This window comes from Neopsephotus bourkii, unplaced genomic scaffold (genome assembly GCF_033783945.1).
Source record: "Neopsephotus bourkii isolate Nb327-2 ecotype Australia unplaced genomic scaffold, CSIRO-AGI_Nbou_v1 NB_398, whole genome shotgun sequence".
NCBI lineage: Eukaryota > Metazoa > Chordata > Aves > Psittaciformes > Psittacidae > Neopsephotus > Neopsephotus bourkii.
The window spans coordinates 1,233,421-1,249,582 of NW_026900902.1; the positions used below are offsets into that span (position 1 = coordinate 1,233,421).

A 16,162-nucleotide genomic window follows, 5' to 3' on the forward strand; every position below is an offset into this window, starting at 1 on the left:
TTTGTCTTCATATGTGAAAGCTGCATTGGAAGGAAATGGGGAAAAGACCTGTTGAGTCTTAAGAGTTGTGCTTCTGCAGCAGAAAGACAAATCTGAGCAAGAAGATGCACAGCAAAAGAAGCAAAGAATTGCTGATTTTCCCCTAAAGTACTATTAGCTGTATAACAAGAGTTAAGTAGCAAGCATCTCAAAGTGGTCTCTGTTCCCTTTGTTTCCCAGCCTTCAGTGGTCAACTGCAGCTTAGTTGAGTCATGAAAGTAAGAGAAGACCTAGCTTATACATTTTCTCAGAGAAGTGATTACATTCATTACAGCATGGTTTTGCCTTGCACTAGTTTTCTCAGACTGAGGTTGCTCTGGGCTTGCCTTTCATGTTCTTATGAACACCCAGCATAAAACAGCAAAAGTATGACAAAGAGACATTAGCAGGAAGTTCATATAGTTCATAGAATGGTTTGGATTGAAAGGGACCTTAAAGACCATCTATTTCCAACCCCCCTGCCACAGGCAGGGACATCTTCCACTAGGCCAATTTGCTCAAAGCCCTATCCAACATGGCCTTGACCTACCTTAATTTACTTTTATTCATTCCAGCCCTTGTCTTTCATAATAGTAGATTCTTTAGGCACTGTAATACATGCACTGGCAGGTCATAAAAAAAAAAAAAAAAAGACTGCAAGCAGAAAAACAAGCTCACAACTGTAAAGAAAAAAGGAATAAAAAAGAGTACACTAAAGTAGGCCACTTCTTGTAACTTGAGTGTTCTTGCAACTTTTTTCTAGTTTCTCAGCTTGTAAATGACACCCATTTAAAACTTTCATAAATTCACACATCCTTTGGAAGGAACATGTAGAACTGAAAAAGCCTAAAGTATACCTTGCAAAATACCTCTGAATTTTCATGTATTTATCTCTACTTTTGTATTTGTGGCTAGTTATGAACATGTCATGCTGTCAGAGTCAGGGAGGTCTGCAAATACTATGTAGCAACACCATATATGAAAATACACCATCTCATATATGAAATGTATATGAAAATACATATATGGAAAGATCCCATCTGACATTGCCCAGTAATAGCTAATTAATGCTAGTATACCAGCCATGCAGTGGCAAAAACAGGAATCAGTTTTCTTTATCCAACATTTCAGTGTACTGCAGAGGAGCAGAACTTTCATTAATAGTAAATGGTAATTAAAAAAATCATTCTCCTTGGTTCTTTTTCTGTACTTGATGATTTCAGTAACTGTTTCTTTTGTTGGTAGTTTATTTTACTTGAGTCATTGGGATTACAGAAGGTTTTCTACAGTAGTGTCTCTTAAGTGTTTGGATAAAACTGGGTAAAAAAAATCCACTGTCATTTGGAAAGGTTCAGTCTATATCTGAGAACATTCTGTATTCCTCCTGCATTATTCATCTAGAGACAGAACCCTGGATTGATGGGTGACTGGATGAGAATTTCTTTCCCAGCCTATCGTGGTTTGTTTCAACACCTATGTTGCTAAATCCTTCCTTTCAGTCTCTTAATTTAGTGCTATCCCATCTTTCTCTTAGCGCTGACCTTTTCTAGCTGAGAACCTGGTGCTCTCTACAAGCTGATGAATTATGGCTGTTCTGAGTGGAAATGAGTGGCAAAGATAGGCCGGTTTATTCATGTTCTCTGAACTGTCTCATAATAGTTGTGTAAGAAAATATTCCCTACAACACATGCAATTTTTCTTAGTCATTCCTTGGGGTTTGTGCTTTTCTTATTGCTACTGGATTTATTTAATCACAGATGCTGTACAGGAGATAAAAGATGTCTTTCTGTGTCAATACATCAAGGAGTTATAGTTGCTGTTTAAGCTGAAGCCTTAGAGGAGCTTTTTACTGCGAATTTAAACCTTAAGGGAAACTAGGTGCTGAGGATTAGGTGGGGAGGAGATTGTGCTTTTGGAGAAAGAATATCTCTTTTCACTGGTACAATGAATTGTACCAGTGGAACAATGAATTGTACCAGTGGAATTCACTGTACTGATGAATTCCTATTTCCTTTAAAGCCAAGAATGTACTCAAGCCAAAATAATACACATTTCTGTGAAAGTTCAGAATGGGACTGAGGCAGAAAAATAACTTCACCATCCTTTATATGTCTGTGGGAATGAAGGAGGGTATTCTACTCGACCATATCCAAAAATTGTGATGGCTGTCAGTGGGCTACAGCCCATTCTAAACCAACAGTAACAAATCTGGCTTAACACTGTCTATCATTTCTAAAATTCATTTTGCTTCTTTTGTTCAGGGGAGGCAACACTTTCTTAGCAGTTCTGCGCTTGAACTTTTGTTGAAGTATCCTAGTTTTGGCACATAAATACCATAAAAACAGTTTTAAAAATTAGTAACCTTTTCCAGGCTGCTTCCTCAAACCTTCTGTTGAATTTAAACAACCTTGATTCACTCACTCCTAATGTGAGGGTCACGATTTGGATCTGTGTAACAGGCTTTGTTTCAAAAACTGTTAGCTTGCTTTTGGAATTGTACTCTACAACCTTAAATAACGTATATTAGAAATGCCTATATCAAGGAAATTTTGTTCTATTTCAGCTATGTCCCACTGAGTTGATGACTGTGTTCTGCCTTCTATACAAAACACTATTGCCTTTAATAAATTGTAGTTTAATATGTCCATAGGTGCTAGTTGTAAGCAATGCAACCTTTCTGTTATGAAACAAGGAAGTTTTTGTATTCCAAGCTGGTTTATGTTCTGTTTCAATCTGGACAGAAAACTAAGCCAAATTCAGGCTGCAGTCAATACAGAACTTAAATGCACAGAAATATATCAAAGCTATTTTTGTTAGTTTATCTATGTATACATGTAGCTTTTATTCATTACCTTATTTTAGGTGCTCATGAATGTACATGAATAAAAGAATTACCTCATTATTAATATTACTAGTCATATCCTTGATAATTAGAATCCCCTTAAGTGCTAATATTTGCAGTAGCCCAAATTTACATTTACTTTTGCCTAAATTTAGTCAAAAGTTATGTTTTGTTTCTTTGCAAGCAGTGATATTCACATTTTCAGGTCTTTTAAAAACTAAAAGTAAATTTAGAGACAGAAATTGGAGCTAAAAGCTTTGCTTCTACATGCTGACATCCTTATTGCACTCAGTGATTCTTTAACCAGTGAGAATCATCCCTGGTTTTTACCTGCATGATATCAAGTACTATTTTTTTTAAGTCCACATGTTAGGAATCTTCCAGAGAACAGAAATGACAGCAGCTCTGAAGAGCCAATGATGGTTTTCCGTGACTGTTGTAGCCTATTTAGGAAGTTTTCTGTCAGAAGACTGTGGAAAGTATGTGAATGGACTTCTGAGCATTTGCTGCTTTCATGGGGCATCTGTAGGATCGGCAGGTTCAGCTATTACTGCTCTTTATTTTGAAGCCTTTGTAGTAAAGTCACTGCTCAAGTTTGTAGTGGCACCTAAAGCCTCATATTCCTTGGTATCTTGCTTGGTCAGTTTGCACATATAAAATTCTGCCAACTTTGTTTGTTTTTGGTTTTATGTTTAAAAAATATGTTTATATTAGTGTCTTTTAGGCTCAGATCAGCTAAATTTCTTATGAATGTAGAGGGAATAGAATATCAATTTCTCCTTCATTCATAAAATACCTAACCATGTATTGCTGTTTTATGCTGTTTGAAGAGGAACTCTTGAACAAGATCATTTCAAAATAAAGTCTTCCATCAGCTCAAGAGTTGGAAAAATCTGGTGCTATGGATGAGAAATCTTGATTAATTTTTTTTTTCTCTTATACCAGCATTTGCCAAACAGGTATAGTGTAAGAAGGTGTTCTAGCTCACCTAATTCAATGTGCAGCAAGTCAGAGGAATATCAGTTTAGGTACTTTCCAGTTCTTATGTGCAGCCTCCAGATCTTAGAGGTCTTGCTGCATGAATGTGTCCCTGATATGGCCTCTTGCCCTTCTACACCACTGCAGCTGTTTTCTGGGATCTCATAATTTCACACCTCAATGACTCCAGCATCCTCCCCTCCTGCACTGAGAAAAAAAGTGCTAGCCCTGCAATCTCCACTCAGAAATCTGCCACAAAGTTAACTTCCCAGCTTCATTATTTGAACTGTATTTCTCTCCTTTTCTGAGTGCCTTCTCCTCATTAAACACAGACTGCTTCTCTTCAATTTTAAGGCCCTTCATCATGAGTCATTTTCAGCCTTTCTATCCACTATTAAAATGTCACTTCCTTCTTTTGATTCCTGTGTTGCTAGCCTCTAACCCCCAAAATACCTTTGTACTGACTCAGTGCTGCTTTTCTCACTCTGCAGAAGTTTCCCAAAAAACTCCACAGAGTTAGCACTGTCCTTTTTCCAGTGTGTCCTTAAAAATCCATTGTCATCATCCATACAAAAATGGTTCGATAACCAGCTGTTAATTTTCTGATACCATTGCTCAGATGTTTTATTGGTTTGGGTTTGGTTTGAGATATTGTGGGGTTTTTTTTGCCCTGTATCAATTGCTATTTGGACCGAAATGTGTTCACATCAGACAGACTCCACTTGGTCTGTACTTCCAATGCACTGAGATCCTGTTCCATGACCGGGACTTTAAAGTACAAATAGTAAACAGTATCCAGTGGTTTCTCCAGTGCTTGATTAGACTGGCTATTCCTCAACTGGCAGCCTCTGAGTTTGTCTTGCAGTTGTGTTTTCTCCTTGGCACCAAGGAGAAGCTGTAGCTAGTTCAGGCTGCAGCTGCCTTTGTGCTGCCTGGTGTGATGAGCAAGCCCCACTGTGCCCATCTCCTAGGGAATCCTCCTTATTTGCTGCTGGCTACATTCAAGAGGCTGACTGCTGACTATGTCAGTTCTGTGAGCTGCAACTAGAATGATACTCTCCTTTCCTATATTTCAGAAAACACAAATCAAAAGAGGCTTGAAAGTCCAGAAGTAGAAAGCAGGAAACTTTTGTGGAAGCTCTTGTCCTTGGAACTACCGGTTTTGATGACCATGGTAAAGCTGGGGTCTTACACTGTCCCTCATGGTGTGCAGTGGAAATTTTCTTTTTGTTCAGCTTCCACAGTTAAATATTGATTGACTTACTGAACAGAGGTATAGTTTAAAATCACAGGGTTTTATGTAGTTTTAAACAATATCTATTTAAATTTTTAACCATGGCTAGCAGTGTTGTCACACTAGTTTTTTACTTCTCACATCTGGTCCGCAGCATAGGCATCTTGTCCATAGCTGCATAATTATTTCTTCTTTCTAAGAGCTGTTGTAGAAAAACTCTACGATTTGTGGGGATTGTTGTTAAGAAAAGGACCGTGGCTACAAATGGATATTTGCACTTCATTAAAGCTAGCAAAACTGAACAGGCTAAATTGTGGTAGACCAGCAATTGGAAGTTACAGATAACTCATTCAAATATCTTAGTTTACTTAATGACTTGTGGAACACAAAAGTTTGATGTACTTGCATTTTAAACTATAGCCATTTGCTATAGTGCCGTACTATTGATTAGGATGGAGATCAAACTTTATCATGTCAGACTTCAGCCTCTAATTGACAAAAAGACACTACTTGGCAGGGAATTCACGTGAGCTGTCATCTAAATTGCTTTCCAACAATCCTTGCATCTCCATGTTGACAGCACAGGTAACCTGAGCTCCTTCATTCAGGCATTCCTAAGTCTGCAATGTGGATAATGGCTTTTTTCTTTATTTAATTTGCATTTTGTTCTCAAATGGAAGCAGATTCTGACAGCACCACGTGACTCCATGAGCTAAAGCTCCACTATTATGGTATAATACAGTGCTGAGTTTTAGCAGCACTGGTGGGAACTCCAAAACTAAGAACACTCCAGTGACAGAACTTTTAGATTCTGAGAGTCTGAACCTGCAACCCATGTGTTGTGATATTTATTAATGCTACAGCAACTAGGAGAATTAAAACATCTCCAAATAGGCTTCACATCAAGCAAAAGCTTGACGGGAAGCTGGCAAAACTATCCGAGTAAAAATTCCTCTCAGCAAGGTGCAATTTAGTGTATCCTTCACTTCTCTAGGACCTAGGAAGCTATGTCAGATTGAAGCTGACAGCCAAACCCCACTCCTCGGGTTCTGGAAATTGGCAGCTGGTATATAGTTTATTTTTCAAATGTTGTTTTGACAGGAGAAAACCACCTTTTATAGAAGACTACAGATTAAATCCGGGCACTGACCTTGGAAGAGAAATCCTGAGCATAAGTTCTTGTTTGCAAATCATGTCTGGTTTTGCAAATTATTCATTCACTTTCTAAAGCAAAATGTCCTGAACTAGGAAGTGAATGAAAACTTCAAACACCAAAAGTCATTCTTGCAGGGGAAATGATTTATATCGACCAGATGCAGATTTGGATTCCTTCAGGTTGGATACAGATAGGCAGGTAGCCTAGGGGCGTGCTCTCACCATTGAGTTTCTCTTGTAAAATGCCGTTGTACTGCCTTTTCCTCCAGCATTGGATTTGAATAAAGTCATCTGTGAATGACTTTTTTTCAAGTCAGTGTTGTTAGCACATTTTCTGAGAGTTCTTACTGGGTTGAGTCTTAAGTATACAGATCTAGTTTTGTCCTAGTTGCATGCAGAAACAGCATCTTAGGTCTCCTGCTTTACTGGAGAAATGTAGGTCCTTACAGCTTTTCAGACAGCTGAGATGGTGTCCGAGACAAGGCTTTAAACATCACTCTTAACTTAGATATATTCAGTTTCCACCTGAGTCCCGGGGAAGGTGCCCATTTCAGAAGTCCCCTTCTGTGTAATTCTTTCCTCCGAGGAACTGGTCCTCCCATTCAGCATAATCAGTGTCAAGTTCTGAGTTTTCACTCATGAGTACTCCCCAGCTTGGTAGAACTATTAGCTTGCTTTAAAGTAACATGTATTAAAGTGACTTTTGGGCTGAGTGTTTATCCCAGGCAGGATTGCATCCTAATATACTGGATGAATGCAAACCCTGTCCAAAGCTGTTGCACTACCCAGACACGTGGAGTAGGATAGCTGCAGTACTTTTAGGCAGAATACAGTGTTCAGGTATGGCTCTTCCTTGTATGCCAAAAAAGACCATTAGCAAACTATTACTATGCTTTTGGTAACTAAGAAAAAGGAACGATGCTGGTTTGTCCAATTTATCAGTCTGCACCCAGAAGTAGCCAATTGTGTTGACATAATCCTTTTTTTTTTTTTTACTTGGTGAATTAAATACCTAGGTGGTTTTTTTACTTGGTAGATAAATTCCTACTGCTTCATCTGCTGTGCACTGTCAGAAACACTACTGTACGTGCCAAGGAATGAGAGAGGAAAGCCAGGTTTCATTTATTCAGAGGAGGGATATGATTTAAAGGAATCTTGTTTCAGTATCCTAATGGATATTGCTTGGGAAAACACACAAATAGTCTTTACAGAGCCTAGTACAGAAGAGCATGGAACGACAAACAGCTTTTGTTTATAGCAAAAAAAGTGAGGATTGGCTAAGAAGTAGTGTTTATGGTAATTGAGGTTTACAAGGAAGTAAAACTTAGTGGGGAACACAGGGGGTAGCACTTGCGGTGGAGCAGGTAATAAGGAGAGCTGTGTAGGCATTTCCTGATTAGCATCTGCTGTTTCGACAGTGGAGGAGCATGACTCGCATGCAAATGCTTGTGCTAGGCTTTAACAGGCATTCCCTCTAGCTTGCCACCCTGCCTTCTGGTTTTATTTTGAGTCTCCTTGAGCCCTGCTGTAATTTGAAATCAGTGGAGGAGAAAGGAGAGTAACACAAACAACAGATGTCTTAAAGTCTTGAAACAGAGAGAGAAAAAGCCCTGTGGCAAAGGAGAGGTGCAGTTAAGGTATTTCCTGACATTAGTTTTCGGTGCCTCTCATACAGACTGTATTCGCATTTCTGCATATGTACATATATACAGTTGTGCACATAGGTGGTAAAGAAGTTGTAGTGCAAAGATTGCACACATCAGAGAATATTTTTTGCATCCTGTAAAAGAGTGTGAACTATAGACACTCATTTGTGCATATAGTACCACAAGTGTACACAGACAAAGCAAACTATTTCCCAGGTGCTGCGGTTACTGCTTGCAGTCTGTTGTTGGATAAAATACACGAATGCTTTTTATTTGAGGTTATATTATGTTCCATAGTTGAGAAAGCTAATAGTATGCCCAGTGTCCATCAAGACAGCTTTGCTTACAGCTAGAAACTCAAGCCATGGCAATACAAATACTGTGTACCAGGTAACATTAGGAGAACTTGGTTGTCCACTGTGACATTTGGTGCAGACTCAGAAAACTACTTCATCTGTGCTTTCTGGCAAACTGTGTCTTTAAGAACTTACTTTCATTTCCAGAAAGGAAATTTGTGAGAGAAACAGCTGAGATTCTTACAATTCTTACAATATATAGGCAGCTGGAGATGGCATAGAGACCCTGAAAAGATGTTACATGCTGTGCGTTAACTCAGTACTGCGTGGGGCCAGGATCAAAAAGAAATGGGGGAAAAAATATACTGTGAATGGAGAAGTGAAAATATATGACATTTCCAGATTTTTACTTCTTGGGAAAGATAACAAAGGAATATAAAAAAGAGGAAGCAGGATTTGTGCTCTGAAGACTTACTAAGCTACCTTCCACTTTTCCACATCTACCTCCCCTTTTATATCTTACATCTTCCACAGGTTTCAGCAGCTGTGTCCAAATACAGAAAACCACATTCAAGTAGAATCCTATTTTCTCATGATACTTGAAATGTTATTTTATTTGCTTATTAACTTGCTGTTTTTTTTTCAAAGGATCTTGGTAAACTCTGTCTCAATATATGTCCATGCCATTCATTTTGTTAGTTATTTGTGTTATTAAAAATATATTTGAATTATTATATAGCTACTGGGCTACAGAAGTTTGTTCTTATGTTAACCTTGGTAAAGGTTACTGTTCTGTTACTAAAGGTGGCATCTGAAAAGCATTCCAGTTTTGGGACAAATGCTGATAGTGTCAGTAGGAATATTTTTCTTTGTGCAGAAATTTGTACATCAAAATAGTGTTCTCCTGTGGTGTTTCAGGCCATGGGGACTCTAGGAAATCATATTTGTTTTAATATGCTGGTAGCAGCATTTTTTTAGTTGTTATAAGCCATAGAGTTGTTATAAGCCATAGAGTTGCATTTAGTATGAAAAAATGGAACATTTTAGTTGCATTTAGTATGAAAAAATGGAACAATTTGTTGTTGCATTTAGTATGAAAAAATGGAACAACTGTTTTCTCAATAATGCTATTTTAGCATAGACTTTCTTAATTTTTACAAGTATATCCTATCAGTAATTAACCACAGTAATAGTTATGCCTGTATTTTAAACAGTGTTTTTATGCCTCTGTTGCTTCCTTTCTACTTTGAAAATATACCATCCCTGTTGCACAGATGGAAAAAGAGGCATCCATGGGAGGTGACATAACTTCACCTGAGGGTCTTCTAGAGGAAGGCAGATCTCGTGGTCTCATAGCAGACCCTTATGATGTCGTATATTAAAATTATGAAGAGGTGTTTTTAAGTTAACAAATCAGAAGTCGCGCATTAGAGATAACATTTAACATTTACTTTTCCTCCCACAGGAACTTTTTACACCAGAGTGCAAATTCAAGGAGTCTGTTTTTGAAAATTATTATGTAATCTACTCATCCATGCTCTACAGACAACAGGAGTCCGGGAGGGCCTGGTTCTTGGGGCTGAACAAAGAAGGGCAGGTCATGAAAGGAAACAGAGTGAAGAAAACAAAACCAGCAGCTCATTTTCTACCCAAGCCATTGGAAGGTGAGGCTCAGTCCATCACTGGCAGATCCTCGAATAAATCTCACAAGAAGAAGAGGGAATGGTTTCTAAAATAACCTTTGTGAATGTGCATGCCCTGCACAGGGACCATTCCAAATGACAGTCCCCAGAATTCATGGAAAGAGTTTATGCTTCAGCATAGTGATGCTAGAAAGGGCATATGTAAAAGCATTTTTTTTTCTGGAGATTAAGAGATCATTTTTCAAGGAAAGAAATGTTCTGTAGAAGTGCATTATTCTCTTGGTAGGGACAAAAGCTGTTGTGAGTCTTGCAGTGAGAAAATAGTCCTTTCATTAGGCAGAATGAAATAATGGATATTGTAGAATAATTGGGAGTTATAAAGGAAATGGATGAAATGTCAGCATTTCAAAGTAAAAATTTTCTAATACAAACCAGAAAGGTCTCTTCATAAAATAAATCATTCTGTATTGCTTAGCCAGTTGATGTAATGCACGTAACTTGTGTTAGTTGGCCTTTAAACCAAGACAGAAGTGAATAAAAGTCATACTAACCTTACACATTAAAATGATGTCACATGTTCTCTGAAAAATACATCCATTTATATCTTGGTACGTTTGGGTTATCCTATGTATTCTGCAGGCCTTTATAAACATACACTGTTTTTTGCTTCTTACCCTGATGGCACTCCAAATTTCATTGATATTACTGCTAAACATAACCTCAGAAAGTTATCTCCTTACTTAACCATCTGAAAACATGTACTTGAGTAATGTTTTACTTAGCAGTCCTATTTCTTTTAATATTTTAACTTATTTTTTTTTATTAAGGGATTAGTTTGTTAAATATTTTAGAGTTTCATCATAAGGAATGAATCTGAATAATTCTGTGTTTTAACTTCCTACTTGAACTCAGGTGGATGCCTTCATGCTTTCCTCATCTTGAGCTCTCAACAATATTGACACTTTGTATCTCCATGTCTTTATATTAAATAATAAGACTGGTATGGATGGAAAGCCATTTGCATTTTTAAAAGCAAAATCGATTCCTATAGATTAGGAAAGAAGTTACTTTTTTTCATTTATGTTTGGATGTTCATGCTTTATCAAAATAGCTTAGACAGGACTTACTTAGGGATAACTTGCTTTATATTGCCCGTGAGAGTCATCAGGTATGACAGTTGTGCTATATAATTTCTTACTTTATAGTTCCAGCTCATGTTGACTTCCTATTTTCATAGGTTACAATGTTATTTCATCAAGCTCTTTAATTAAATCAGCGAAGTGTCCTAAACATAGTAATGGGTGCACTCTGAAAACATAGAACATAACCAGCGTTATGTGCTCTAAAGAAGACATTTAATTTCAGAATTTCAGAAGCCATGGAAGGAGTTAGATGATGTCATTGGAAATATTAGAACAAGTGTTTGATTAGTTAACGATGCTATGGGGCCCTTCATATTTATTAGGAAGCTTCACACCACTGAAGATCAAGGTCAGAACTTTGATGCTCCAGCCTCTTACTCTAATTAGCCAAGAGATGAAGGGATTGTGCTCTCTATGGCAGCACACAGCCAGTCCTGAAATCACATTGTGATGATTAATTCCTTTGACTGCTTTGACATCTCTTTTAATGTTGCTCTAATATAAATAAGTGCTACTGAAGTTAGTTATACGTGGGAATATTACCTGATACAGTGACATGGAAAATGAAATTGAATTATCCAAGAGCATTAATCATTAAGGCAGCGTAATGCTGGAACTGTGTAATTGAAAACATGTATTTTCCTCAAAGGATTTGAAGAGGTTAGATAGGGACTGAAGCCCAGCGGCAAACTTGTAATTTCTCTAAGAATTCAGTTAACAGTTTAATTTGGAGTTTTCCGTGCTTCTACATTCAGTGGAGATCAGTGGCTACTGCCTATGGTTTTGGAAAAGAGGAATAAAAATCTCAAATTTCCTGTGTACTCTGCAGTTTTGTACTCTGCCCATTTCTTCAGTACACACCTGAAGAGATCATGACCAAGGTGCTCAGATTTGAGAGACAGGTGTACAAATAACTTTGTAGAACTGGACCCAAGCTTAGTCTTGCATGCAGGACTAAAAAAGAACACGTTAGTCTAAACAACTGTATCATATGATCCATTTGTTAAACACCATCTGTCTTACCATATTTTACTTCTAAAAACTTCCAGAGTGTTTACTTAAGGTCTGGATATATATATATATATATACACACACGCACACATGTATGTACATATGTGTATATATATATATGCACATTTCTGTGTGTCTGCCTCATGCAAAGACAGTAGTTTTTCATTCCCAAGGCTTCTATAGTTTCTATTAAACAAGCAAGTATGCAGTTTCCTACTGGTTTTTTTTAAGTAAGTCAGATACAGAGGAAGTGAGAAATTTGGAGGGTCAGACAAAGCTATCAGCTATGCAAACAAGTGACTGTCGAAGTAGTTTCCCTCATGCTTGTGAGAGGAACATAGATTATATTGCAACATCAGTTGTTGCAGAAAAATAATCCTATTTGAGATGAGCTCTTAAATGAGATATATTCTTACGAATATCTCTTGTTTTCTCTTTTCTCCCCTCAGTTGCCATGTATCGAGAACCATCTTTGCATGATATTGGAGAAACAGTGCCAAAGGCTGGGGTAACTCCAAGTAAAAGCACAAGTGCATCTGCAATAATGAATGGTGGCAAACCAGTTAACAAGAGTAAGACGACATAGCCAGATCCTCACAGGTGTTGTGACTTACTGAGTCCTGAGTACAGTTGAGCCATTTATCCTCGCCAGACTTCCCCGCTGCAGTGTCTGTGGATCAGCTTGCGGCAAGTCACAGACTTGCCCTTTGCTGTTTCTGAACTGAGTTGTTGCAAGTGGATAAATCTCAACATGTAGCTCCACCCACAACAAGAAGACACCTGGATGAACCAGCTAAACTCAGACCATGGAATGCCCTACCAGATATTGGAATGCCTTTTTAATATCTTTTCTGTGACTGTGACACTTCATGTGAATGACATACTTCACAAGTACACTTGATACCTTGCCTGCTGACAATTGCCCATAATCCCTTTTTGAGTCCAGTTTCAGCAAAATCCATGTGTTTAAGTTCTATTTTGTAGCACACAAATAATTAAGTAATTTCTAGTTAGATGCTGTAAACCTGTGCTATTATGGATTTCTCTTCTTCCCTTTTTTATAAGGCTGCTCGCTCCACTGTCTGTGACCTTTTGCAGGGATTGTGTTTCTCTATAACTTAAGTGTTGCCGGTGGCTGAGTTTTGAAAGCAATCAGGGAATCAGGAAGCCTTCAAAAATCTATTATTCCAAATTATATCTATAAAGAATAGGATTGTTGTCTCTGGCTTACAATATTGATTAAATGCGAATACTCTTTAGAGCAGATACCGTGCTTCTGAGGTTGGCATTATAGTGGAGGGAAGAGCGTCAAACACAACCAACAGGAAGTTTTCTGAAACAAGTGTTTGGCATCCCCCTTTAGTTTCTTTTTGTGTGTGTGTTTTATACATATCACAGGCTTACTGGTAATGGTAACATTTGCCTTGCCCAGCGAGCAAGACCCACTCATTTTTGGGAAAGTGGGTCCAAAGAATTTTGTAGGCCTTGTAGGCCTGAATTAAGGCTCATTTTTCATCTACTAAATCTTCATTGTTTGAAAAATAACCACTACCAATTAAAAAAAAAAAGATAAAAAGTTAAGTAAGACTAACCAGAATTGTGCTACCTAAATCCATTTCGAATATAATCCTTTCCTGTTTTTAAGGAACTGAACTTAATGCCATTGTTATTTTTGGCTGAATCCCACTCCTACTTAGCAAAGCATGGGCAAGGGTGTCGTCGTGTTCTTTTTTGCAGCACCAATGCAAAGGGTAGTTACAAATTATAGTTTAATATTTCTGGTGTTTTAAAAAAAAAAAAAGTTTTAAAACTGGACATATTACAAACCTTTGTTTTTCTTTTTAGCTAAGCATGCAAAGTCCGGTCCTATGTATCTCACTGATATCCCAGTACATACCTCCACCCAGCTTCCTAGGACAATACGCCCACCAAATTGCTAGATTGAAGGTGCCTTGCCTTGATCTCTGTATACTGTACTTTCTCCTACATGAAACTAGAAGAAATCAAAAACATTATAAAATTGAAGCCTTGGATCATATTACCAGAAACAACATCAACCCTTTGAGTTTGCCATTTGCGAACTATTAAACCAATGTTGAAGAGGGAGGGAGATTTATAGAATACCACAGAGATGCCACTGAAGTGTTACACACTTAGTCACAAGCTTTCAGAAGATTAAAAATATGGGTACTCTCTGTATGCTTAGGAAGGTATTTGTTTCTCAGAGAGGGCAACAAGGACCAAACTGTACCTCAGTCTGGAAAATTGTGTGACAATGCTCTCTTGGCCTCTTGCTGTTACCTTGATATTTAAAGACAAAAAAAAAAAAAATGGAAATCACGCATTCTTTTTTTAGCACTATATTTCTGGTAGTTTGTTTTATCACATCTTTGTGCTGAAGTCCCTAGCAGAGACTGCAGGTTATTTCAAACTCCCTCTCTGCTCAGCTGAACTGATTCAGTCTGAATGAAGTCTTCATGCTAGTTTTCAAATGTGTTCTGTTTTTATAAGCAACATTTAGTGCACTCTTCTAGGAGGCTACTGTAAAGCTGCTATAATACAGATTATTTTTTTTTGTAGGCCAGACTTCCTTGTTTATATATGTACTATGAGAACAGCAAGCTAACACTTGATGTCGGGTCTTTCTAGGGAGGGAATGAGTTAAGCATGAAACCCACTATCCATGTAGATAAAAAAAAATAAAATACACACCTACTCTAATACTGTGATAAAAATGCAAAGAAACTTCGACTTAGACTGTGCCCTTGCCTGCTAGCACTAAATATGCGTGCTTGGGGAAAACAACACTTTATTATAAACTTTGGTGCACTCTTCTCATCCCACCTGGTCCAGTGGGATTTGTGCGCCATCCCTGAGAAAACAAAACCAAACCAAACCAAAGCAACCTACATGGTGAGCTGGGAGCTTGCTCTGCATCTGGAGGACCAATGGGAGGCAGCAGTCTTGATGCTGTACTGTCTGCTGGGTCCGTGATGAGGCCCCAGGCTTTCCCACAATATTTTGAATAAGATAATTCATCTGAAGGCTACACTCCTTCCCCTCTTACCTGAATCGTGTAAGAGTTCACAAGGAGGGAATACATGTGTTCATGTCCCATCCAGCTGTCTTTCCACTCTCCCAGTGTAAAAGCTTGGGAAGAGCAGGGTTGGAGATCTGGCTGAGCCATGCAAGGAGGTTCTGGTTCATGGCCTGATGCTACATAAGAATTGTTTTCAACATTAAACTTCTGATCCTGAGTCATTATGATCTGCAAATCAGCTTGGGAGGCTATAATTAAGGCACGATTTAATTTTTGTAAGCAGTTAGTACATACTGGAAATAATAAAGCATTTTGTTCTCATTTTCCATTTTTGTTTCTATGGGCTAAATCCATATGTGAGTTTAATCCACTGAATAGATGTCCTAAAAATATTTTCTCTACAGTCTGTTTAAACATGGCAAAGGGGTCTTTGTGCTTTGTTTCCTCCCTTTAATTTTGTCTCGTTTCATATGTTGCATGGGAAGATGGCAAAGATGAACTGCATGTAGTAGGTTGTGTCTGTCAAAGGTCTGTTGGTCAGTATTACAAAATTTACATACATATATGCAAAGAGTTTGTCTGCATTGTACAATTTGTGTTTATTCTTATTTGTTGTATACACAGATTCAACGTGATGAATAAAACATTTATATGAAGGCATACCAGAAAACAATAAAAAAGTTTATGTAAGAAGTAGAGCGTGCAAAACATCATTGCACTGGCCACAGGATGGTGAAACTTCATGTAAATAGGTTGGCAAACTCAGTTCTCCCCTTTTACCATGCCAAAGAAAATTTTAGCTCCTTAATATAATACCTCTCTTGCTGTTCTCCAGGATGAGACTTCACCATTTTCTTCCCTCTAAAATTAATTTTGCTGTTAAGTGAAAGCCGTTTTCAACTGTCTGTTACTACTAAAGTACTGTATAGTAAACCTGATGGAATCAATTTGTATTTACAGACTGGGGTTTTTGTACTTAACATGTCCAGCTGTCTGTGAATCTGCAGCGTTCCAGATCTTTTGCATGCTTGCTTTGTATTTTGTTCATCTAGGTTTTATCTAACCTCTGAAAGACTGTTTGCACAGCAATCCAACCTCATCTTACCATTTCATATGTTAACACTGCACCTATTCATGCTGTCTTTCCTATTTTCTTA

At 37.9% G+C, this 16,162-nt stretch overlaps 1 protein-coding gene across 8 annotated transcripts in view; it reads left to right on the forward strand.

Annotated features, from left to right (window-relative positions):
• Positions 1–16,147, forward strand: part of FGF14 (fibroblast growth factor 14) — a 395,214-nt gene extending 379,067 nt beyond the window's left edge. For all 8 annotated transcript variants that reach the window (XM_061349276.1, XM_061349274.1, XM_061349281.1 and 5 more), the window contains 2 exons: positions 9,635–9,833; positions 12,415–16,147. In XM_061349276.1, the coding sequence (XP_061205260.1) occupies positions 9,635–9,833; positions 12,415–12,551 (336 nt within the window). In that variant the 3' untranslated portion in view covers positions 12,552–16,147. The remainder of the gene's footprint in view (positions 1–9,634; positions 9,834–12,414) is intronic.
• The last annotated feature ends 15 nt before the right edge of the window (positions 16,148–16,162 follow it).